At 42.3% G+C, this 25,838-nt stretch overlaps 1 protein-coding gene across 1 annotated transcript in view; it reads left to right on the top strand.

The window, feature by feature from the left end:
• The window catches only part of LOC122976688 (protein unc-80 homolog), a 47,513-nt gene extending 21,992 nt beyond the window's left edge, over window positions 1-25,521 (top strand). The window contains exons 23-65 of the mRNA XM_044345310.1: window positions 1,288-1,460; window positions 1,592-1,804; window positions 1,914-2,049; window positions 2,771-2,904; window positions 3,183-3,360; window positions 3,444-3,653; window positions 4,114-4,211; window positions 4,302-4,505; window positions 4,632-4,739; window positions 5,352-5,490; window positions 5,845-6,026; window positions 6,149-6,280; window positions 8,144-8,330; window positions 8,485-8,616; window positions 9,031-9,174; window positions 9,307-9,407; window positions 9,558-9,644; window positions 9,754-9,937; window positions 10,124-10,218; window positions 10,400-10,489; window positions 10,899-11,000; window positions 11,094-11,274; window positions 11,393-11,658; window positions 12,050-12,184; window positions 12,277-12,415; window positions 12,721-12,817; window positions 12,975-13,145; window positions 13,255-13,347; window positions 13,473-13,691; window positions 14,298-14,498; window positions 15,500-15,623; window positions 15,708-15,833; window positions 15,942-16,065; window positions 16,340-16,546; window positions 16,641-16,825; window positions 16,944-17,109; window positions 17,286-17,465; window positions 17,571-17,718; window positions 19,156-19,212; window positions 20,266-20,347; window positions 20,527-20,632; window positions 21,292-21,485; window positions 22,658-25,521. Coding sequence (XP_044201245.1) covers window positions 1,288-1,460; window positions 1,592-1,804; window positions 1,914-2,049; window positions 2,771-2,904; window positions 3,183-3,360; window positions 3,444-3,653; window positions 4,114-4,211; window positions 4,302-4,505; window positions 4,632-4,739; window positions 5,352-5,490; window positions 5,845-6,026; window positions 6,149-6,280; window positions 8,144-8,330; window positions 8,485-8,616; window positions 9,031-9,174; window positions 9,307-9,407; window positions 9,558-9,644; window positions 9,754-9,937; window positions 10,124-10,218; window positions 10,400-10,489; window positions 10,899-11,000; window positions 11,094-11,274; window positions 11,393-11,658; window positions 12,050-12,184; window positions 12,277-12,415; window positions 12,721-12,817; window positions 12,975-13,145; window positions 13,255-13,347; window positions 13,473-13,691; window positions 14,298-14,498; window positions 15,500-15,623; window positions 15,708-15,833; window positions 15,942-16,065; window positions 16,340-16,546; window positions 16,641-16,825; window positions 16,944-17,109; window positions 17,286-17,465; window positions 17,571-17,718; window positions 19,156-19,212; window positions 20,266-20,347; window positions 20,527-20,632; window positions 21,292-21,485; window positions 22,658-23,155 — 6,728 coding nt within the window. The 3' untranslated portion in view covers window positions 23,156-25,521. The remainder of the gene's footprint in view (window positions 1-1,287; window positions 1,461-1,591; window positions 1,805-1,913; window positions 2,050-2,770; window positions 2,905-3,182; window positions 3,361-3,443; window positions 3,654-4,113; window positions 4,212-4,301; window positions 4,506-4,631; window positions 4,740-5,351; window positions 5,491-5,844; window positions 6,027-6,148; window positions 6,281-8,143; window positions 8,331-8,484; window positions 8,617-9,030; window positions 9,175-9,306; window positions 9,408-9,557; window positions 9,645-9,753; window positions 9,938-10,123; window positions 10,219-10,399; window positions 10,490-10,898; window positions 11,001-11,093; window positions 11,275-11,392; window positions 11,659-12,049; window positions 12,185-12,276; window positions 12,416-12,720; window positions 12,818-12,974; window positions 13,146-13,254; window positions 13,348-13,472; window positions 13,692-14,297; window positions 14,499-15,499; window positions 15,624-15,707; window positions 15,834-15,941; window positions 16,066-16,339; window positions 16,547-16,640; window positions 16,826-16,943; window positions 17,110-17,285; window positions 17,466-17,570; window positions 17,719-19,155; window positions 19,213-20,265; window positions 20,348-20,526; window positions 20,633-21,291; window positions 21,486-22,657) is intronic.
• The last annotated feature ends 317 nt before the right edge of the window (window positions 25,522-25,838 follow it).

The following is a 25,838-nucleotide window of genomic DNA, read 5'->3' as shown; positions in this document are numbered from 1 at the left end:
TATAAAACACACTTTTGTTTGATTCACTCATTACTATCAAGTTGCATAATGCGTTTTGGATCTTGACCCATGCTAGGGACTAGATTTAAGGATATTTTGGCCTTTGCTTCATCAATTTTGACATTTTTTAAAATATACAACTCCCAACATTATAGAAGTGTAACTTTAAATGAGTTTAGGACATTTACATAGTAACCATGAACAAAGAAAATTATGTGCATTTACATCAAATTTCACAGGATTTTGGTAAAGAAAAGTAAAACATATATTCAAACCATTGCTGCAGTGTTTTTCATTGACTTTTTGAAACACATATATGTGACATCCAAATTTCTATCCATAAATTGTGCAATTAATTGCCTCAGAGATCACAAGGCCAGACATTCAGATGTGTTGGAGTGAACATTGTTTGTTTTTTTCCACAAAAGGCAACCTGTAGTTGCCCAAATATATCATCCTTCCTCAAAAGAACCAGTGTTATTGCGTTATAATGAAAAAATAGAGCACTCTGATAAATTTTCAGGATTCTCCTGCAACTGTGTGTTGTGTTACCAATTCTACATCCCCTTCTTTTCCAACTATGCACGTCCTGCTCTGTATTCAACAGCGGATCCCCTTTCTCTTTCTTTCACTTAACGGTGTAAAGAGAGGAATGGAGGACATAAGAGTTTGGGAATAACTCCCATCTATGAAGCCATCTTTCTGCTGTAAAGCGAATTTCTGTGCTACGTCAAGCATGGCGCTGTCAGTTCTCTCTCCATCTCTTCTGTGGTGACGTCTGGTGGTATTTTCCAGTGCCTGAGTTTCAGTCAAGTGATAAAAACAGAATGGTCCACATACAGCTTTCTACTGTATGGCTACGGTTACACCTGGCATTTCAATATGATTCATAAAGAATATATTATATGAGATTCCATCTGATCTACATTAATTTTTGTCCCTACTGCTCCTCCACATGATCGCTTTTTTGTGTGCCTCCTGTTGAAGCCAGTTAATGAATATCTCAAGATAATTAATTGAAAATCCAAGTGTAACCGCTGCCGATGGCTATGTGTCCATCTCTCACTCAGCTTCATTTGTCGGTGGCTCTTCAGTGCTTTCTGTTAAATGTCCTGGATGGTGATGTTGCTTCATGCAATGTCTATAATCTTCAGAATTGTTGTAGACATGGAAAACAAGTGCAGTCTTTGCCTCGCAAACGATTACACCCACTCAAAAAAATGTCCTTCCCCTTGTTCTCTTTGCTTCTCTTCTATTGTCTTCTATTCTCTTCATCTTTTCCTCCAGGGCCGCATGGTTTTCAGGAGCGTCTAGCAGCCAGTCAGGAGGCAATGAAGAACAAAAATGTGGTGAATTTGGGCGCCATTCGACAGGGCATGAAACGCTTCCAGTTCCTCTTGAACTGCTGTGAGCCAGGAACCATACCTGATGCCTCCATCCTTGCTGCTGCTCTGGACTTGGTGTGTTTTAGAATACGCCAATCCAATCTTTGTATTCTGCACATGATGCATCAGTGTAAACATGTCATCTTGGACTGTTTTATGTCCTCAAAAGCTGCCACCCTGACATATCTACTTTCTGGTTCTTACAGGAAGCTCCGGTCGTGGCCCGAGCCTCCCTCTTTCTTGAATGTGCCCGATTTGTCCACCGCTGTAATCGCGGCAACTGGCCAGAGTGGATGAAGGGCCACCACGTTAATATCACCAAGCGAGGCCTGTCCAGGGGGCGATCACCTATTGTGGGTAACAAAAGAAACCAGAAACTCCAGTGGAACGCTGCCAAACATTTCTGCCAGTGGGGAGACGTGAGTTGAAGATTTTGCAAAGGCTTCTGATTGTTAACGTTGACAATTTACAGCTTTAAGGCTTCATTTATTGTAAGAGTGGGTGTCTTTATGTGTTTTACCCACTCAGGCAATCGGAACAAGGCTCAGCGAACTCTGTCACTCTGACAGCGAGAGCCCTGCCAACATCCTGGGTTACATTTACGATGAAGAGACCAAACGAAGAATGAGAAAAGAAGACGAGGAAGAGGACTATTTAGATGACAGTGAGTCAAAAAATGAGACACAATATTGACACAAAAGTCTATATTAAAGGGGACATATCATGCTTTTCTGTGATTTTCTGTTATTTATATACTGTTATAATGATGATGTCTATATTAAACATAGTCAAAGTTCCAAAACCTGAGGTGAACGTATGTAAAAATGCTGCCCTGCAAGTCAAAAGCCAGGGCTTCAGCCTGCTCTGATTGCTTCGTTTGCAATGTTACCTTTATGTCTTTGTGTTGTCCACATGCATATTTCGCATCAGATTTGGGCTCGACCATACACGGATGTATTTGAGAAATTTCCATTTCAAGAAAAAGAAGTGAAATCCTGCTGCTATTGTTTGTTTACGTGGCCTACTGAGCCAGTGGAAGTCTGCCAAGGGGCATCTTCCGGGAGCTGAGCAATCACAACAGAGTGGGCTCATCTGGAAGGGGGCCTTAAAGAGACAGGAGCTAAAAACAGCCTGTTTCAGATAGAGGCTGAACTGAGGGGCTGCATTAAGGGCCAGTATAAGATAAATAAGTGTTTGTTTTTTTTTAACTGTGAATCATGCAAAGTTATTCCAGTAGAACCCCAGAATATAAATATAGACATGGAAATGTGCATAATATGTCCCCTTTAAGAAAACTGCTCTCGATATTTGTCATGTGTTATACTTCTTCAACTAATTTGGCTTTAACTACAGTGTTTTATTTGTACTAATTTCCCACCCCAAAGACACAGTCAATCCTACAAAATGTGGCTGCCCCTTTGCTCTGAAGATGGCTGCCTGCCAGCTGTTGTTGGAAATCACCACTTTCCTGCGAGAGACCTTTCCTTGTTTACCACGGCCACGCACAGAACCACTTGTGGTTAGTGGTCACATTTACTGTGTATTTGGACAGATCATGATGACAAGCCATAGTTGTTGATTGACTTTAAAAAGCAAAAACTGACAATAGTATTAGGAAAATAATGATTTCTGTGTGGTTGTTTGGTTATTATATCAGTATTTACTAATAGAAATTTGAAACATTATGCAGAAAATATGCTTAATACATCCATTGGATTGAATGTGTGAATGAATAATACAAGAAAATCAGTGAATTTACTGGAAATATGTAATACTAATGATACTCACATGCTTTAGGATCTGGACAGTTGCCGCCTGCGTCTGGACCCGGAGCTTGGTCGCCATCGCTATGAGAGGAAGATCAGCTTTGCAGGCATCCTTGATGACGAGGACGGACACGATTCACTCAACAGCAGCAGTCATACTCTGAAGTCTGACACCACCTGCGATGACAAGAAGACCCCTGAGTCCCAGGGTGAGACATTTGGTTTATTACTGCCCTGCCAGCTTGTTATTATACATAGATAGATAATTTCTCCCCACCTTCCACCTCTCCAGCACCCATCCGGAAGATTCGTATCGGAGGCTCCCGGCTGCTTCAGATCAAAGGGGCACGCAGTTTCCGTGTAAAGAAGGGTGGCTCCCTGTCATCTATACGCCGGGCGGGGAGCCTCAAGAGCACCAAGCTGTCCCGGCAAGACTCGGAGTCTGAGAACGAGGAAGGGCTGCTGTCACAAACACACAGCAGGGACACTGTCACTGACATAGGTAAGTTACAGACAAAACACTGGCGATAATGCTGAAATTCTTTATTTTATGATGGTGCATACTTTAAAAATAAAACACAAAATTAAAAAAGACATTTTTTACTGAATTGTCACATAAATAACATTTGCTAATTAAGTGGCATTACACTACATTTTACCTTGTTTGTGTGGACAATCTTCTGTCATTGCAAACTGAACTATATTTTTTAGAGTTGTGAGCAATGGCCATCAATTCAAAGCCAGTTCAAATAGTACATGTGTTTCCTCTTCTTTACTTTGTTTGCAATCAAATAATCGAACAATGCTGCTCAAAGCAGATGGTTAATTAAGAGCATCCTGTATGCAAGCTACGAGGTTCACAGGAAAAGATGAAGGGAAAAATGAAAAGCACCTTAAATTCCACATCGAGACATTTCCCTCTGAGGTTTTAAACATTTTGGTGTCCTTGTTTCCTTTTCTAGGCAGCCCCTTCAGCACCAGTGAACCCAGCATAGAGCCAGAGGGCCAGAGCACAGGAGGAGCAGAGGACAACTACCACCGCAACATGTCCTGGCTCCATGTACGGTTATCAATATGTGTGTAGTATATGTGCCCATACCGCGTCTGCGTGTTGCTTTTTACATACCGACTTCCCTCTCTCTCGGCACAGATTATGATCCTGCTATGCAACCAGCAGAGTTTCATCTGTACCCACATAGACTTCTGCCACCCACGCTGCTACCAGCACCACAGCCGCTCCTGCGCCCGTCTGGTCCGCGCCATCAAGCTTGTGTATGGTGAGACGGTCGACAGCCTGAGAGAGGACAGCACCTCCTCCGGTAACATCGGGGCACGCGCCAAGAAGAACAAAGAGGTGAGTTTCACAAACAGAAACTGTCCTGCACTAAACTAAAACCCCAATCTTGTTATTTATGGATTAATGAACAAAATGAGGGATGGGTTTGTGTTTGGTGGTTTATGAAAGTCTCTGTACCTTCAGTGTTCAGACAAGTCTTGCCTGAGGACCCCGTCCATGAAGAGGAGGCCCACTGACACCAACACAGAAGGGAAGAAGGACACTGGCATGCTCAAGTACATCCGCAACCAGGTGATAACAGTGACTCTGTGTGCACGTGTCAAATCAACGTGATTGAGATGATTATTTAGATAGAAGAACTTAGCCTTCTTAAAATAAACGGAGGAAGTCATGATGCTACAGTGCAGTTATGATGCATTTTAACTTTGATTCAGTTGGGTTTTTTGTATTGCTTTACGGCACAAATGGGCATTGTTTTAGAGCACAGAATAAAATCTGGCACTGTTCTCCCATAGAAAACAGTGTTAAACCTTGCAATGACAGACAATATGTGAATGAGTTTCTCTCTGTGCTGCTTTTTTGCAGACTAATGCAGATAACTACCAAGTTGTTCTCCTTATTCCAAGCAAATTGCAGGGACTTTAAATGCATTGATTCCTGCCATCCCTCCATTACATAATGACATTAATTTTATGGAAAGGATGTACCTTCCATTGTGTGTTTATAACCGCAAATGTAAAAGCTTTCATTATCTGGGTATGAAAAATTCTACCGGGAAAAATAACAGAAAACATAATTATTTGTCAGGAAATGTTGCATATTACCACACACTTTACCTTTTAATCTTATCTATTACTCCAAAACTGCTGTTAAATTGATTTTCCAACCTGTGTTTCCCTTCAGGTGATGAGCTTGTCGCCGGCTCCTCTTTCACTGCTGATCAAGGCAGCTCCCATCTTGACCGACGACATGTACGGAGACATCCAGCCTGCAGCCTGGGAGCTCTTGCTCAGTGTGGATGAACATATGGCGGCCGCTGCTGGTGAGTCGGCCATCAGGCGGTGCATCCATGCTCTGTGGGTTGCCTCTGGAGGTTGTTGTGCCCTTCAGAGTTCGGATTATGAAACTTAATTTCATTTGGTAGCTTTACTTAAACATTTTGTCCTAGATATTCAAATGCTTTTGCTCAATCGCTTTTAATTTCTTTCTTCCCTTCCTGTTTCTTTCTGACCACCATCATAACACACTTTTACCTTTGAATCACTCTTTTGCCCTCAACCGTAATTTCTCTTTTCTGCCCTTTCCATCTCTCCCTCTCTCTTGTGTTCCCTCACTTGCCCTCTTTACTCCCTTTCTCTTTTGTCCTCCCTCTGCCCCCTCTCTGAATCCCCTCCAGCTGCCATGTTCCTTCTGTGTGCGGTGAAGGTCCCCGACGCAGTGACCGAAATGATGATGGCCGAGTTCCAGCACCAGGAGGCCTGCCAGCGCATTAACTCCATCCTGAAGTTTTACACGCTGTGGCGTTTCCGCTACCAGGTGTGGCCTCGCATGGAGGAAGGAGCCCAGCAGATCTTTAAAGTATGGAATATTTTTACTGATCCCCAAAATGAAAGCTCTGTTTTCATTTTGTCCCATGAGGAGACATTCTCTCTCTCTACTCTGCTACTTTGACCCTTTGTGTACTGTTTTTGTCTTTTCAGATTCCTCCACCCAGCATCAACTTCACTCTGCCATCTCCCATACTTGGCATGCCCTGTGTCCCCATATTTGACCCCCCCTGGGTGCCCCAGAACACTGGCAGTGTCCAGGACCCAATCAATGAAGACCAGTCTGTAAGTCTCTCCCCTGATCACATGGGTTGCCTATTATGCATAATGCAAAAAAATATTCAGTATATTATTATTATTATTATTATTATTAGCAGAAGTGGTCAGGCTAATAGTATTTGTAAAATATATACACATAGTTTTGAATCATATAGGACTTTTTAAATTACATAATACTGTCAGTCATGTTACTTTCAAATGCACCTCTAGATGTAACATCACACCTGGGTTAGGTTTCAGTGTAAATTTGGTGCTATGCATTGCAAAATGAAATCACATTACCTGTAAAGAAAGCTCAGTTTAGTGATTATCTTATACAATATGGCCAAAAGTATGTCTGTCCATCTATTTTTGTCTACTTTTGTTGTGGGGCCCCTAAGTTCCAATGAAGGGAACTCTAAATGATAGAGCATTCAATTATATTTTAGCTGCATTTTCAACTTTGTAGGTGACAGAAAAGAGAGAGAGAAAAGAGACCCAGAAGTGCAGCTTTTATATAATCTCAGTTGGTCTGTGATTGGCTGCAGGGTCCCTATATTTTATTCAACATCACTTCCCAACCTCACTAATGCTCTTGTGGCTGAATGGGAGCAAATCCCTGCAGCCATGTTCCAGACAGATTATGGAAAAGCTTTCCTGAAGAGTGCAGGCTGTTACAGCAGCAGATAAAGGAACATAAGTTTGGAATGAGACGATCACAATGGACGTCACATTTGAGCATCCCCATACTTTTGGCCATATAACGTATAGATACATATAGCTTATTTTGGACCCGACAACTTATTAAAAGCTGATTCAATGCACTTTAGACTGCTTTAAAAGACATTTGTTACTGCTATGCTTGTGTAATGTGACCAACTGCACCAAGAAATCTGCTAAAATTTCAATTGTTATTTTTTAAGGTAAAATGGCCGTTTGAACTAGTGAAAATGATTTCTTGGTGTTTCCTTTTATTTTTCTCTTTTTTTGTTTAAAAGCATGATTATCAAAATATTTTTTATAGATTTTGATGAAGACTTACAAGCACATGTTCTACAATTGTCTTTGTTTTTAGTACTCCACATTAATTCAGTCAGTCCATACCATAGTAAGTTGGTATTTCTGTCCGGATGTTTGTACTGATGCATCTTGTTACCTCAGATCATTAATAACAGGAGAGAAAATTTTCTCCATTTAGTGTTTTTAGTCCATTGGGAACTATAAGTTTTCATCATGGATCAGAAGCTGGGGGAGGTTCATGGGTCATTTTGGATAGTTGCATCTTGATCAGTGATACACACCACACTCAAAAATGTCTTCTAGCTCTTGGTCTGATTGTAAGAAAACAATAACAGCATGCATCGGACATTCAGACATTTTGTGTGTGTTGTGCTGTTTATGCATGGTCATTGGATGAGAATGACTTTGCTGGTTATGTTTTCATATCATGCCTATTTGGATATGTATGTGTATGAGCACTCGTGCAAATGCTATGAGGCATTTACTGTACACAAGATACAGTAAATTCTCCAAATTCCAGTCTAAATAAATTTATTTGTGTCACAGTTTGTCATGATTGAAATCTTTCCTATTCAATACTCGAACAGTGTTCTTCATCATGCTCAGGGTGGCATTAGAGCATGAGGTGAATGTGCTGGAGGAGAGTTACTGTATTAATGTGTTGTCCGGTCATTTTACATTACAAAATGCTCCGCAGATGTAATAGTAAGCCTAGAATAGCTGTGCACACACGTTCCTGAAAAATGTAAACTGTCAGTTTTATATTTATTTCTGCATTCCCTCATTCTGAATCTTCTGTATATCTGCACCTGCTGGTCTACCTCTGTGCTGTTTGACCCAACACCACCCGTCCATGCCACCCCCTTCCAGAAATCCTTCTCGGCGCGGGCGGTGTCACGCTCCCACCAGCGAGCCGAGCACATCCTGAAGAACATGCAGCAGGAGGAAGAGAAGAGGCGTCTGGGCCGTGAGGCCAGCATCATCACGGCCATCCCTGTGGCTCAGGAGGCCTGCTACGAGCCCACATGCAGCCCACCGCCCGAGCAGGAGGAAGAAGGTGGGGCTACCAGGCACACAAGCACATATTCTACACACAAGTACTGATGCCTGCTGTAAGAGTTTGATTTGAATCTGCTGAGAGCTCGGTACCCTGATAGCATGTTGTTTTTTCCTGTGTCTGTACTGTTCATGTCTGACATTGATCCCGCCAGCAGAAGAAGTGGTGAACCTGGCATCACGCCGTCTGTCCGTCAGCCCCTCCTGCGCCTCCAGTAACTCCCACAGGAACTACTCTTTCCGTAGGGGTTCTGTGTGGTCCGTCCGCTCATTGGCCAGTGCCGAAGGTATGAATGACACAAAAATCAAAAGAAAGAAAGGAATAGGTTTTGACAGTGTTGGTCGGTCAGCCACTTTGATCCAGACTGAAATAACTCAACAACTATTGGATGGATTTTAAAAAAAGTTGGTGCAGACATTAATGGTTCCCAGAGGATGAAAGTACTTTGCTGCACTCATGAATTCTGCTTCAGCACCTCCATGAGGTTGACAGTTGTAGTTTTGAGTGAAATATTTCAACAACTATTAGATGTATTGCCATGAAATTTGGTACACACATTCGTTATTTTGGTGATCCCTTAAATTTTCTGCTAGCATCATCATCAGGTCAATTTTAAATTTGATTAGTGCTAATTTGCAAATGTTAGAATCCTAACACTCTAAACTAAGATGGTGAGCATGTATTTTTTGCTCTTTGCCAGATGAAGAGAACACAACAGAACACACTCCTACTCACCACATGCTACAGCCGCCCCAAGCTGTTTTCCCAGCATGCATTTGTGCTGCCGTCCTTCCAATAGTGCACCTCATGGAGGATGGGGAGGTTCGAGAGGACGGTGTGGCCGGTAAGCTGCTCTCAGTAAAATGCATTATTTTTTCTGCTGCATGGGTCTCCCCTCTACAAACATGAGGCCTGTTCCATAGTATTTGGTCACATACTGTATTTACAAGCACAAATAATGTCAATGTTTCCTCAGTGAGCGCTGTTGCCCAACAAATCTTGTGGAACTGTCTGATTGAAGATCCGGCTCTGGTCCTCCGCCACTTTCTGGAAAAACTAACAGTGAGCAACCGGCAGGTAGGCAAACATCTGGAGAACAAACAGCTTCAGATGTGATGAATCAGAATCTGTAGTGGACTTTTTATTCACAGTTACACTCACTGTAAGTCAATGAGGGTAAATGTGTGTGTGCTGAAAGCTCAAAATGTGTATTTCTTGTGTTGTCAGGATGAGCTGATGTACATGCTGAGGAAGCTTCTGCTCAACATCGGAGATCTGCCAGCCCAGACCTCTCACATCCTTTTCAACTACCTGGTAAGGCAACAGATAAAACTGAGCTCTGATCTTATATCTTCACTACTCCTTAATCTAACCATCTGTTTCTCTCTGTCATCCATCCCTCTCTTGAATCTCCCCCTCTTAGGTGGGACTCATCATGTATTTCGTACGGACTCCCTGCGAGTGGGGAATGGACGCCATCTCGGCCACGCTCACCTTCCTGTGGGAGGTGGTCGGCTACGTGGAGGGGCTCTTCTTCAAGGACCTCAAGCAGACCATGAAGAAGGAGCAGTGTGAGGTCAAACTGCTGGTCACTGCGTCCATGCCAGGTGAACTGTGGTGCTAAAAACATTGGCAATTACAGTCTCTGAATCACCTTGACCAAACATCTTTTTCTTGAATGATGATTGCATTTCATTATGTGTACAATAGAGACAAGGCTGAGAAAAAGAACTTAAATATGTGATATTTTTTATAAAATGTATAATACATTTTCTTCTGTATTGTTGATGCAGGAACCAAGACACTGGTAGTGCACGGGCAGAACGAATGTGACATCCCAACACAGCTTCCAGTCCATGAAGACACTCAGTTTGAAGCCCTTTTGAAGGTAAGAACACTGAAGTGGACTGTCAGGATACCATAGTTCTCTCCTTTATGTGCTTTACTCATTCACTAATAAAGGAGGAGTGCAAGATTATTTCACGGTTGCTATTATTCTTAGTTTTGGATGTCAGCTATATATTTATGTAAGCGAAGACATCCATGATCTCTTTTTTTCCCCCAACCAGGAGTGCCTGGAATTCTTCAACATTCCCGAGGCCAGATCTGCACATTACTTCCTTATGGACAAACGGTGGAACCTCATCCATTATTCCAAGGTATAGTAGAAACATTTGGTGCTCTAAGCTAGTTATTGACGTTCAAGAAAACCATGTATCTACATATTTAGTGAAGTTCTCAGATTAACTGAAAAATTAAATGCAATTTGATTGATTGATAAATTGACCAACTACCATCTAAAAAAAAGCATTTCCATGTAGCTAAACAAGGCTGTTTTTCTTTTGGCAATGTTTTTTTATTGGACAGCAATGTAGTATAACTTCAAGACATAAGTGATGATTTTACTGGCTTGGAGAAAAACTGTAACTCGCAGGTGTAATAGAGTAAAAAGCTTTTAGCAACAGCAACGGAGTAAGAGCTGGGCCGGACTTGCTCTTCTTGGTTTTGAAGCAATATTTTAACATTTTATGTTTACTTTTATACATTGTTACTATCTTCCTCCTCCAGACATATGTAAGAGACATCTACCCCTTTCGAAGATCAGTCTCTCCACAGCTCAACCTGGTTCACATGCTGCCCGAGAAAGGACAGGAGCTTATCCAGAAACAGGTATTTGAAAATGAAGGCTAAATAGCAAACAGAACGGTAAAACATGATCTGGTGTCTAGTTTTTCTGTCATTCCCGGTCTGTTCCTTTTCTAGGTGTTTTCCCGTAAACTAGAAGAGGTCGGTCGGGTGCTCTTCCTCATCTCCCTCACTCAACACATGCCGGCCGTGCACAAGCAATCCCACGTTTCCCTGCTTCAGGAAGACCTGCTCCGCCTGCCATCCTTCCCAAGAACTGCCATTGATGCCGAGTTCTCTCTGTTTAATGAGCCACAAGGTTAGACAGACTTCAACTGTGAGCTCTAGCCATAAGATCAATAATGTCAGGATCCTTTCTGAAATTCACACCCTTACATTTTTAAAAAATACTGAATAAGGATGTTTTTTTTCTTCAGGTAAGGAGCTGTTCGGTTTGGATACCCTCCACAAGGTGCTGTGGATCAAGCTGCTGGAGGAAATGTTTCTGGGCATGCCCAGTGAGTACCCGTGGGGTGACGAGATGATGCTGTTCCTCAACGTCTTCAACGGGGCGCTGCTGCTGCACCCCGAGGATAGTGCCCTCCTCAGGCAGTACACAGCAACCGCCATCAACACCGCCGTGCACTTCAACCATCTCTTTTCCCTGAGCGGTTACCAGTGGATGCTGCCAACCATGCTGCAGGTACAGATACATGGATCATGCAGCCAGTCTCTAGAAATGTGTTTTAGTGTAGCATTTTCTTTCTTTTTCTACTAATCAGTCTAATAGTCATCAATCAGCTCTTAAATATGTTTTGTAAGGGCCATTTTGAGCTTTTCTCCACCTTTTCAGTATACAGTTATATAGTTATTTCCATCCACCTGTTTTATGTGCATTTTTTAACCTGAGGGGAATTCACAGACTTGTATATAAAAACAAAAAATATATACTCATTTACATTAGAAAAGTTGTTTCTACAATAATTGATCTAACTTAGAGACAATATGAATGTGTCTCCAACTGAACATTTGGTGTGCACTGGATGGTGACTTTTTTCACTCTACTCTTTACCCGGTCTGTATTGTTGTGACAGGTCTACGCTGACTATGAGAGCAACCCTTTACTGAGGCAGGGCATTGAGTTCTGCTGCAGGCAGTTCTACATCCTCCACCGCAAACCCTTCATCCTGCAGCTGTTTGCCAGTGTGGCCCCGCTGCTAGAATTCACCGTAAGACTACTGAGTATACACACATACATACACATTTTTATATTCCCCAACACCTGCAATTTGTGAATTTCTCTGTCTTCATCTTATCCCAGACCAGCACCAGTACTGGTCTGTCTAAAGGAGTGTCAGCCCAGTGTCTGTTTGACCTGCTGGTCTCTCTGGAGGGTGAGACCCATGACGCCCTGGACGCTCTGGAGCTGGTCAAGGCTGAGAAACCTCTACGATCTCTGGGTAAACTGTCACCTTCACCCACATTTTGTGGACTTTTATTGCTGTCATAGCAAGGGGTCAAGTCAAGGAGGCTTTAATTTCAGTGTTTAAATAAGCTAAAAATACAGACCTACCAGTTGCCTCACAATTCAGTTATGATGCTTTTAGTAGACTAATTTTTTTTCAGATTTAATTAAATTAGGACGCTCTCTTACATCAGATAATACCTGAAATCAGCCCTTGGAAATTAAACCTTCATTATTCTCTGAGCTATTCTCGAGTTGTGAAAACAAAAACAAACTGAGGGATGTACTTTTTTGTTGCAGATTTCTGTTATGGTAATGAGGACTTGGCCTTTTCCATCAGTGAGGCTATCAAGCTGTGTGTCACTGTGGTTGCCTACGCCCCTGAATCCTTTAGGAGGTATGGAAACTCACTCTGTATCATGGATTTCCTCTTGTCTCTGTCTGTTATAAATTGTCTTTTTCTTAGCATGTCTTGTCGTCTAAGGTCTCTATTCTTCTCACCTTCAAACCACATAAACATCTCTCCTTCTCTTTGTATTTGTCTTTCTCTCCAGTCTCCAGATGCTGATGGTGCTGGAGGCCTTGGTCCCCTGCCACCTCCAGAAGCTGAAGAGCAACACGGTGACAATGGAGTCGGCTTCGGCCGCCAGGGATGAGATTGCAGCCATTGCCGCTCTGGCCACGTCCCTGCAGGCCCTCCTCTACAGCTCCGAAGCCCTCACAAGGTCAAGACTCTCACCCAGATCTGGATTTGTGCACCTGAAGTAGCTTGCCATGAGAGCATGAGTATGTGATGACCTGTTAGCCACTTACTTACTCACATCTACTCCACAGGCCCATGACAGCTCCCCAGATGTCCCGCTGTGATCAGGGCCATAAAGGAGGCACCACAGCCAACCACGCCATGTCAGGAGGGGTCAACACCAGGTCAGTACATAACAATGACCCTTGTAAGGCCTATTATACAGAGGGGCTTTCTCAAACAAGATAAAGTGTAGTTCTTGAGTCTGAAAGCCAAGACTGAACTCCTGTTGGTGTGTATGTGCTCTCAGGGACAACCTCCACCTGTTGGAGGAGGGCCAGGGCATGCCGAGGGAGGAGCTGGACGAGCGCATCGCCAGGGAGGAGTTCCGTCGACCCCGGGAGTCCCTGCTAAACATCTGCACCGAATTTTACAAACACTGCGGGCCGCGACTCAAAATCCTGCAGAACGTAGCCGGTGAACCCCGCGTCACAGCCCTGGAGCTGCTGGACATCAAGTCCCACATGAGGTGATAAGATTTATTCATCAGATTTAGTGATACCGGTTTGTAAAGTTGATTGTAGCAAGTAAATGAGTCAAGAGTGTGACTCGTTCATTATTTTCCCCTTTTCATGCAGTTTTAATGATTTAATTTCATGAATCATAAGGCTGCTAATAATCTTTATGTTCCATAAAAAGGCATCTAGGAATTTTCATGGTGATACAGATTCTCATTAACCTTTTAAATATTTTATTAGATCAAATTTTGTAGATCTAATAGGAAAAAAATACTGATGGAAACCAAGGTATCTTAAAAACACAGACAGAATTCATCTTAAATATAATTAAAATAAAAGGAAAGATAAATAAATGAGCAACAATTTTAAAAAAAATACAAAAATGAAAGAAAAAGAAGAAGATAATTAAATATTTTGAGTAAATATGTCAGTAAATAACCATAAAAACAACCTACAGTACTGTACAGATGGTTATTTTTCTTGAAATCTATAAATCAAGCCCCCCCAACTTTTCCCTTACTTTCCCATTTACTGAAAATGTAAATTTTCCCAGTATTGCACTACTAGAGCCTTATTAAGCAGCACTAAAGATGTGTCTGTTTGTGTCTTTTCCCCAGGCTGGCGGAGATCGCCCACGCCCTGCTGAAGCTGGCACCGTACGACACCCTGACCATGGAGAGCCGAGGTCTGCGGCGCTACATCATGGAGATGCTGCCCATCACCGACTGGTCGTCTGAGGCCGTCCGCCCCGCCCTCATCCTCATCCTCAAGAGGCTGGACCGCATGTTCAACAAGATACACAAGATGCCTACGCTCAGGTGCGCTCGCCCACAGGCATTATGCACCAGGTCTGTTGAATACAATCCCACTTCTTTCTCTGTCTCCCCGTGAGTGTATCGTGCTGTGCCGGTGCCGTGGTGTGTACAGTAGATAGACGGCTTCTTGGCACTGTCCCTCTGTAGCGCTGCCTTCGTGGGTGCTGTACCGTAAGTGCTGCTGTGGTGTGTTTTTGCGGAGTTACATGCATATGTGGGGGTGTGTTTGAGGATGTGTTTGCTGACGACGGATCACTGGCAATGTTCCCTCTAATCCAGCAGAGTCCAGTCTTGTGCCTTGGAACACAACGCAGATTTTTATTTTAAACAGGCACTGAGAGGCAAAACCTTTATTTAACTGTCACAAAAAGCAACAAATCAATCCTGGTGACTACATTTCATGTGCTGAATATTTAACAATAAAAAAGAAAGGTGATTAATTGAATTATTCTAGTTTTTGTTGTTAAGAATAAACAATATTATTAGATATCCTGCCTACAAATACATTTTAATTAAAATAAAGCAAACCTGCCTTTTCTTCCATGACATAAGACTGGACCCTGATGACTCAGAGGGAACACTGATCACAGGTGTGTGCTTCACACCAGGATCGGTCACGGCAGCGTTTAGTTGGCTGTGTTTGTGAGCTTTGCATTATTTGCTGTCAATATGGCTTTTATTACAGTCATAAAGGTGATGGTTTAATGGCGGGAAATATTAAGAGGCGTAAGTGTCTCACCAGTATCACTTTCAACATGACGGTTTGTAGATTTAATACTTTAAATATTAATCTTTTGCCACATTTGAGTCATTTCAGAAGAAGCCAATGAGAAAGGAATAAGATGAATGGCTTTTCCTTGTCAACATCTTGTATTTCCTTTTCATCCCACAAGACAACAATGTGGCATTTTTTTAAATTCATCCTTTCATTTGTATGCACACATATTCTGACTGTGTGTGTGGATGTGTTGTGGGGTGGTGGTGCGTGTTTGTGTGCTCTCCAGGAGACAGGTGGAGTGGGAGGCAGCCAGCAGCCTGATTGAGGGAATCTGCCTGACCCTGCAGCGGCAACCAATCATCTCTTTCCTCCCGCACCTTCGCTCGCTTATCAACGTGTGCGTCAACCTGGTATGAAAATACACGCAACAACACATAATGTTCTGTTATCGTTCTGTTTTTTGAGAATTGGTTTTTATGTGTGTGTGTTGTCAGGTGATGGGTGTAGTCGGCCCTTCCAGCGTAGCAGATGGGCTTCCTCTGCTCCACCTCAGCCCATACCTCTCCCCACCGCTCCCCTTCAGCACAGCAGTGGTCCGGCTGGTTGCGTTGCAGATCCAAGTACGACTCAGTAATCCTAAAAATAAGTGTAATTCTTCCTCTTGGCCACACACAAAACAAACGATTGTTGATCTTTTTCTTCTTTTTTCTCTATTTTTTTCGTCTTAGGCTTTGAAGGATGACTTCCCTCTCAGCCACGTCATCTCACCTTTCACCAATCAGGAGAGACGAGAGGGGATGCTGCTCAACCTGCTCATTCCCTTTGTGCTCACTGTGGGCTCTGGAAGCAAAGGTAAAAGCTTATAGGCATCTGCTTCTGTTTGTGGAGTCTCTATATTATGCTGCTAATGTCTTATAAAGACCACAAGGTGATTCAGGTTCAGCCTATTACATAAGTCTACACATAACAGTATAACTACATTTTTAAATGATGGATATTTCATTTTATAGCAAAATTCTGGCAGTAAGTCTTTACTTAGTTCTTAAAAATGCTAAAACTTAAATGCAGATCCATGTTTTTCTTGCTTGTTTGTATTTCAACGGTTGTGTTTTTTTTTCCTTTGCAGATAGCCCCCACCTGGAGCAGCCTGAAATCTTCCTGCTCCTGCAGACGGTCATCAATATCCTCCTGCCTCCTCGGATCATCTCCACCTCCCGCACCAAGAACTTCATGCTAGATGCTTCCCCGGCTCACTGCTCCACCCCGGGCGACACGGGAAAGGATCTGCGCAGAGAGGGCTTAGCCGAGTCCACCAGCCAGGCTGCATATCTGGGTACGAGTGAGAGCTGATATCATGGCATGACAGTGTTCATACCTCATGCCCTTCTCATCCTCCTCTCATCTTCCTTTGTTTCTTCCGTGTGCAGCTCTGAAGGTGGTGCTGGTTTGCTTTGAGCGCTCGTTGGGAAACCAGTGGTACCGGCTCAGCCTGCAGGTTAAGGAGATGGCCCTGAGGAAGGTGGGCGGCCTGGCCTTCTGGGACTTCATCGACTTCATTGTCCGAACTCGCATCCCTATCTTTGTCTTGTTGAGACCCTTCATACAGTGCAAGGTAAAAAAAACAAAAAAACAATGACCATAGTTTCCTTTTTCTTTGTTCTTTTTCTGTCCAATTTCTTTTGGCTTCTTTCTTCTACCTCACCGCTCCATATATGTTCATGTTCATCTAGTTGTTGACTCAGCCAGCTGACTCCCAGGAGGAGATTACAGCACGTCACCACATCGCCGACCAACTGGAGCGACGCTTCATCCCTCGACCTCTCTGCAAGAGCTCTTTGTTTGCAGAGTTCAACAATGAACTCAAGATCCTCAAGGAGGCCGTGCACAGCGGCTCCGGTCAGACCATCACGCTGATTCTGTTTATGTTCTGAACACTATCACATAACTATCATATGATTTCTTGTACCAGTAACTTCAGACTGAATCTCTTCGTATTAAATTTAGGAAAAGATACACCCTTTTTACTTATTTATTATCCATGTGTTTCTGTTTGACCTGCTCCCATCCAACAGCTTACCAGGGCAAGACGTCCATCAGCACAGTCGGTACCTCAACATCAGCATATCGCCTCAGTTTGGCCACAATGTCGCGCTCCAACACAGGCACTGGCACAGTCTGGGAGCAGGACAGCCAGCCGTCCCGCCAACCTTCTCAGGATACACTCAGCCGCACCGATGAGGATGATGAAGAGAGTCAGAAACTTTTTTTTTTTTTGTTTATGTTTGACATTTAATTTAAATTCTCACATGGAGTTTAAGTCATTCTTCTTTTTCGCTCTTTTCTCCTCCTCATTCCAGATGACTCCATGAGTATTCCCAGCGTGGTGAGCGAGCACGAAGCTTTCCTGCCCAGTGTGATATCGCAGCGTCGTTTCTCCAGTCACGCCACAGGCTCAGCTGCTTCACAGCCCGAAGCCCCCCGCACCACCATGCTGCCCAGCCACAGGTGACAATCATTCACAAACACATGCATGCACACAGATAAGATAACACAAATTAGCACAAATTAAATTTTCTCTTCAAATGTAGTTCTCCTGTAAAGACAGCAAGTCCTGTAGGTACGTATGTATGCAACTGTATGCACACAAACTGAATCACAGATTGTAATTTTAGTTCTACCATACATATAAAATATGTCCCGCTGCACACATGTGAAGAACTATGGAAAGCCACAAGGGACAAATAACGAAAAGAAAAAGAAAGTAAGGTCCCACATGCTGACCCAGGCTCGCAAACCAGAACACACTTTGTTTATCAAACAGAAAACGTTTCAAATATCTTCCACATGTGTATGATGAATAAAGTGATCTGGTTTGTGAGCTCTGTTCACTGTGCAGGGTTTTTCCTTAATTATTTGTCCTACTGTAAGGAATGCAAACATTTCTTAAAAGCTGAGCTGGTGTGGATCCAGAAATAATCTCACTGGATGAAATATCAGTGGAGGCAAAGAAATGAAAAGAGGTTGTTTTTTTTTTACAAGTTTTTCCACACTAAAACCCAGTGAAAAGGTGAAAAAGCAAAACAGGAGAAGGATACATACGCAGTCTTGGCATACAGATAAGGCTAGTCACACATCCAAGTCCAGATGGCTTGTGTATGGAATTGACCCTGAGGGAAAAAGAAGTCTTATGTAATCAGAATATATTGTATTTAACCTCAAGTTATAGCTACATTTTGCCAACTAATCTTAAAAAATGCCGCTGGGTGGCGACCACTGATGCCTGCAGTAGCTTGTAGCTGCTTGAGGGCAAACAGCAGGTATATATATATATATATATATATATATATATATATATATATATATATATATATATATATATATATATATACATTGGAGTACTGCTTACTTCTTATAGCAGGGACAAAGTATAAATAATAAACAGTTTTATTTGATTCAATTGAGCTACTGTGAAAACAGAGGAATACTTGAAGAACATACTGCATGAAACAGCAGACTGAATTTTGGTCTTTACCCTTCAAATTTGAGATATTTCTGTCTCTAGATCGGTGCTGCCTTCAAGAAATGTCCAATATAACTAATCACAATTCATATCTTGGCTTGTTTATATATGTTAAATTTTTAGAAAAGGATCAACCAGTCATATCCCACAACCACAGTCATATTTTTGTGTGTATATCTGTTAATTTATAATGTTTTTCTATTCAACAGTCTCAGAGCAGCTTGGTGAAGTACTGTAGCTAAGACTCTGTATCTTGGTAAGACTGTTAGCCCCAATTTTGGCTAATTATGGTCAGAGTGAACACTCTGGCTGTCCTCAAAAGGAAGGGGCTCAGGACTCGGGTGGTGATTTGATCTCAACTAAACTCCCTAAACTCCCATTCTTCCCCTTCGCCCCCCCCCCCCCCCCCCCCCTTTTTACAGTGAACCCAATGTGCTAGATGAGTCCCAGGGCCTTCTGCAGGAGGGTAACCTCTCTAGGTACAGTGGCCCTCTCTCTGTGTATGTCCCGTTGGTGCGTTCTTGCATCTGTCCGCCACTGGGAGGGGCATCGCCTCGGGACGGCCTCCTCTATTGGCCGCCTCGCCGTTGATCACTCATCCACATCCAATCAAATCGCCTTGGCCCGTCACACCTCCCCTCGCCACCTCCCACTTACCTGTCTCTATCTCTTTCTGTGTGGGTCCAGTGTGCCTTGTCTCTGTCCCCCTCCCCCAACCCACTTCCCCCTGAGCTCCACACTGACCCTCATCTTCTCAGCTCATCTGCTGTGCTATCCTAACCAGGCCCCTCCCTCCCCTTTCAAAAAAAAAAATCTAAAGAGGGCCCCATCATCAGCCCCGGGGCCAGGGAGCTATGCCTCAGTTCCTTCTCTGTTAGCTATGGGTCTTTACGGTTGATGTGCCATCACCAAAGTCAGCCTCTCTCCCATTGGTGCCATGGTGTTTCATACTGTTTCCGTGTCTATCAGGCTTCTCGCTGATCAAATTGGGCGTCCTATTCTGGATACCAATCTGTAGGGGCAAGGGGGAACTGGGGTGGCAACCGTTATGTAAGGACACTTTTGTTGTATTTTTTTGTCCAATTTTCCTTTGAAGAAGTTCAAATCTAATTGTGCTCTATTTAACTGTTGTATGACAAAATTAATTCACTGCAGCCACACTTTAAAAGAAGCACAGAGTTCTAAAAAAGGATTAAAATATGATAAACTATAAGTTTGCATATCCTTAACATAGTTACTTCTGTCAGCGTTGCTACTCCAGCCCCTACTGTCCCCTGTTGTGTTTTCAGTGTATGAATCATGGCAGCACTGTTTCTGCTCTGTGATTGGTTGTCTTGTAAACATACTGTATGTGTTGTGTAGTGAGAGAATGAGTAGAATAGCAGCGACATCTTGTTGTGCTCAAAAATGTAATCAGTAAGCGAGCGCAGCTGGGGATACGGCGGCCTTTTGGGCTCGTCGTGTTGATGCGTTTCTCTCTTGTGTGTGTTTGTGTGTGTGTGTGTATGCATCCGTCTGATTCATTGCATCAGGGTTGCCAGTGTGCAGAGTGAACCTGGCCAGCAGAATCTCCTGATCCAGCCTCCGTTAGGAAGAAAGCGAGGCCTCAGACAGGTACGGACATCAACTCCATTCTTCATTCAACACATTTTTAAAGGCCCTTAAAAACATATTTTCTTAATCAGCTTCCAAATGAACAACCTGAAAATATATATCTGAATAAATAAAGAAATGTTGTAATAATTATCTTCATTTAATCATTTGATTCTAATTTGTCATGTTTTTTCCTGCAGCTGCGACGTCCCCTGTTGTCCATTCCAAAGAACGAACCGCGTGGTCGATCAGGAGCGCGACTCTCAACAACCCGCAGGAGCATCCAGCCCAAGAACAAACCACTGGGTAACAGCACACATGCCTTCATCTGTGTGTGTGTGTGTGTGTGTGTGAGAGTGTGTGTGTGTGTGTGTGTGTGTGTGTGAGTGTGACTGTATGTAAAAGCAAGTTTGTCTGTCCTTATAAAAAGTGTGATTCACTGAAAAACTGAATCTAATGGCCAAACTTACACTGCTCTCCAGATCATGCACACAATAACCCCAATCTAGACTGTTATTTTTCCCTTAAACTATTATATTTGACAGTAGTAATGTGTGTGTGCTGACTTGAACTGACCCGACTTCCCCATTCACAACCTCTGTCTTTGTTCCAATTCTGTTTGTTGTACCACCTGTCACCAAACTGACTCTTCTCACTCTGTTCTGTCTCATGCCTTATGTTTCGAAATAAAGAAACTTTATTGGACTGTGAAGGTGAGACACAACCCTTAACCCTTCCTCTCCACCCTGCAACGGCCCGCCCCCTTCTATCTGCAACCTCACCCAATAGGGCGCTCTGCATGTCTGTCTTGCATCCCCTCCCAATCCCCGCCTACCCCCCCCCCCCCCCCCTTTCCTCTCCCATCCCTGCCTCTCTCACTCTGGTGGTGCTGATGTGTTAGAGAGTCGCTAGCTGGCGCTGTCATCTCTGTTTTGACCACGTGCGCATGCATGTGTGCCCCACAGCGCATGGAGACCAAAAGAGGTCAGTCACCTTTACAGAGAATCAAGGGCAGCAGGCTTCCACTCCGAGTGCTATGGATCCTCCAGCCGAGGGCAGGAAGGCTAGTCCTGCCTCTTTGAAGTCCCCCACGCTGGAAGTGCCCTCCGCCTCCTCAGCCACAATCACTGCCGACCTGCACAGCCCTGCTGCTACACAGGTAGGACCAGCAGAGAGACAGCAGTGGAGGGTTGGTAACTGTGGCAACAATACATTTTGGTAAACTTTCAATACCTGATGAAATCCAACCATCCAACTAATTTCTAAACTATTAACACCCAAAGTGATCATATAAATAAGATACTATGAAATAATTAATCATACGAATAGCCAAAATAATCAGCTCATCATTATGAAAGGTTATTTTTCATTTCTTCTTATCACTATTTTGTTTTTATTGCAGGTAGTTTTTATTTCATACTAGCAGTTTTTGTTTCTAAATGTCCCCTTTCTTTTCACAACAATTGACCATTTTATTTCATAATTTTTCTTTTCATCACAAATTCTTTATCTGCCAATCAAAAAACAATCCTGCCCCCTGGGAAAAATTGGTGATATTAAAAGTACATTTTAAATAAATGCTGGAATGAAATCAAAATAACCTGCAATAATTTTATTTTCATACATCTCATAATAATGAGCTCTGTTTAAAAAAATACTAGATTATTTCACAGTTTAATAGTTAAATTATATATTTTGTCTATTTTGACTAGTTGTTCCTTAATGTCTTATTTACTTGTACACTTTGAGCCTCCATATGTTTAGTGCTGCTAGGTTTGCTGAAAATGGACATTTTTGTTCAAGTTTGTTACATTCAGAACAAAACTAAAGTCCTAAAATCAATACCAAATTAAAGATTTAGATGTTAAATTGATGATTTATGTCCTGACAAAATGCTCAGGAGCTGGAAACACTGAAGTACTTAAAAGGTTGGTTCACTCTAATTCCACTGTTCCACAATATCCGCAGATAATTGAAGTTTTGTTCAACTTTTCTCAACAACATTTATTTTTGGAAATAATGTCTTAGTTTCTACAGATAATCCTCAGACCTCAATATGAATGACTTTATTGGAACTACTTTCTACCATTGAAATACTTCCAAACAAAACTGTTTTAAATAAAAATTCAGTTTTCCTTCCTTATGTTGGGATGGTGGCAGAAATGTCAGAGATGCATATCTTAAAATTTGGAAATATATAACCAAAACTCTGCATGGCAAGTAAGAAAATATGTTTTTTGGGTGAACTGTCCCTTTAAGTGTGTGGCTGTATCTCATTTTAGTAGCTGTTTACAAGCCAAAACTACAGGAGCAAAGTTTATTCTCATCCAGGTCTCTTCAGCCATAAGCAGCAAGGAGAAGCGAGAGCAGTGGGGCCTCCGAAGCAGCCTGTCCCCTCCCCCCTCCATCTCCCGCCCCTCCACCCCGACACCTCCCTCCCGAACCTGCTCCCCGCTGCCCCTCTCCCGAACCTGCTCCCCTCTCCCCTTGTCACGCACCTCCTCTCCTCTACCTCCACCGCTGCCTGTGCTGAGCACGGCGCCGGCCCCTGGCCCCCCACCACCACCACCGCTCCCTCTACCGCCAACCTCGCTTCTTCCCCCTCCGCCGGCATCGGGGCCGTCCAGGATCAGAGAGAGCCCTGGGGACGAGGACACGACGGCGCTGCTGCCACGGAGCAGCACCCTGCTGCATCTCAGTGAGGACGATGGCACCGTGAACCCCCTCCTCACCCCGCTGCTGTCCCCTCCTTCACCACGTCGGTCGCCTCGCCGGTCACCCCTGCCCCTCTCCCCCGTCGACCTGGATCTGGATGAGTCCCATGTGTGAGAGGGGTGACCTGTGGATTATGTTTCTCTACCTGTGGCCTCCTAAATGTTCAAAACAATCCATATTCCCCTTTCCTTCCTTCATTCCTTCCTTCCTTCCTTCAGTCCTTCCTTCCTCGCTCTGTCAGTCTCTTATTGTATCTTTTCAGTGTCGAATATCAACATCAAAATCATTATTGTGCTCCATCTGTTTCCATGGCTACACATGCTGAGGGTTGAATGTATATCTTAGCAGAAATCTACCTTATCGGTCATCTCCTGCATCATAGAAATGTGAGATCATGCTGTGCTAGCCGTTTTACCCTAATACTATATATATTTTTGTTATATTTTTTGGTCATACATATACTTACATACATACATTTAATTCTTAAAGAGCAGAAATGGATATAGGATTGATATTTAAGATCTATATAAATTTAAAGAAGAGATGCTAGCCTATAAGTTGTATAAAATGTTGCAACGGTTCTAAAGGCAGAACTTGTATGAACATATATTAAGAGCCATTCTAAAGCTGCAGGTGAAATGAAGGCTGCGTCACTCAATTTAGCGCCTTTTTATTAAATGAAGAAGATAATATACAGAAAAATATACAATTTATGTATTTTAAACATAATATGTGATCATATGGAGCGGGAGCAAGAAATGTTGTAATGAGAAGTCTATGAGATTTTATATTTTCGAAGAGTTTTTCAGAATATTGTTTATACAGCAAAAATGTCCATGGAACAAGTCGAGTAAACTTGGAGTCGATCTTTTAATCGAAAGTGACAGAATTTCATTCAAATCAAGGATTTTTTTTTTTAAAGGACACTCTTCAAAAAAGGAGTACTATGCACTCTGGGAGACATAGGGTTAGGGTTAAAAATAGGATTTGAGTTTGGAGACTACAGGTTTAAGCCTGTGTTACAAATTCGGTGCATGGAGTTTAAAAGACTTTCGTTTTCCAATGAAAGAAGCTGCAGAGTTGCATTATGGGAAGCGGCATTTTTTAAGCTAAAGTTAAGCTATCTCAGCTTTTGCTACACAGATTGTGACCACTTTTTAATCTGTCTCTTGCAAGTCCCCCCAACTTGATGTAACACTTGAGCCCTTTAAATCAAGTTATAATTGTTTATTATCTTTAAATGTTATATCTATCTTTTTTTCCAAAAAAAAATTTCCTGTCATTAGTGAGACAGCATTGATAATGACAGAAATCATCTCACTCAATTAAGGAAACCAGGATTTAAATCCACCATCGACTTGTTTAATGTACATACATTTGAATGCAGTTTTAGAGTCTGGCTTCAGTGGTAGTTAAACCAAAACTGAGTTTACTGCAGCTGACAGCTGTCGTCGTGCAATCATAATGTCAAACATACTGTATATCCTATTAACTCAGTGTATAATGTGCAGCAGAATATTTTACTTGTGACCAAAGACTGTAGCTTTATCTCGTCTTTCAGTGGTCTCCAAAGTTGTATCAGCTTCAAAATAGCAATTCTGAAAAAAAGCTCTCACATGTTGCAGTGCCGTTTATGTTGTTTTGTTTGTGTCTGTGATGTTCAGAACAGCGGGCCGGCAACACTCCTCTTACTGCGACTGAAGCAATGCAGTAGATAGCTGTCACTTTGTTGCTCATTCCATGCCTTAACGGAGAAATATTAACACGTCTGTCCATATCAACACGTCTGTTTAAGATGAGTTTATTCTGTGCAGTGAAAACCTCATACCTCCAATAACAGCCACTTTTAAGGAAAAGCTTAAATTTTGCTGCCCTGATTCTTATACCTGACATATTTGAGTCTTTAATATATTTTAAGTCATGGCTTTATTAGAGGAGAAGTTGGGACAAAATCTGCTACAGTCCATTAATGACTGATCATGATACTGATGATGTTAAGTCACATAATACAGGATCAATATGTGCCATAATTCACACCAATGCACTGTGAGTCTTTTCTTATTGGCTGCTTCTCTCTATTATACTGTATGTCATTACTGTGTTAGACTTTTACTGATTTCTTTTGATTACGTGTGTCGCCGTTTGTGAAAATATTTGAATACATGGAGATTAAAGAGGGTTAACTTATGCAGTGGGAAAGGACACCGCTTCTCTTTGTGCTTTGAATTCAGTTCATTAAATACAAACTTAAATTGTACTGTTATTAATAATAACTGAGCTCTAAAGAAATGTGGTCGAAAGAATTTCAGAGGAGCATCAGCGTTTTTATTCAGAGGGCCATTGGACTGTTTCATCATGAGTTCCCTTTAAATGTAAGCTGTCTATGTCAAATTATGTCTTCTTTGTGTAAAGCTCAAATAAAGCGACAGTATATCAGACTGTTTCTGGAATATCAGATTAAATGGATATTGTTTACAGTATTCCTCAGCTTTCTGTCTATCTCCAGGTCACTGTGCATATTAAAATAAATAGATGAAACAAGAAACAAATCCAAATTGAGCATTAAAATTTGAAAAATGAAAGAGAATGGATATAGCTTGCTTCTGGAAATAAAAAAGTAAAAATATGGCACAGAAGACATGCTATATTTTAATTGAATTAAACTCTTGAAATGCTCTTTGACTTAGTATCTTTATCATCATTAATGAATTTTGTAAGTGAGTGAAACCTTTTGGTGAAAATTTCTTGGTAGCAGTATTTTCATCAAAGGTGTACAAATTGTATGACAAGATTGAAA

This window comes from Thunnus albacares, chromosome 24 (assembly GCF_914725855.1).
Source record: "Thunnus albacares chromosome 24, fThuAlb1.1, whole genome shotgun sequence".
In the NCBI taxonomy this organism is placed as follows: domain Eukaryota; kingdom Metazoa; phylum Chordata; class Actinopteri; order Scombriformes; family Scombridae; genus Thunnus; species Thunnus albacares.
Note: the sequence above shows the minus strand (reverse complement) of the source record. Positions and strands in the feature narration are given on the sequence as shown.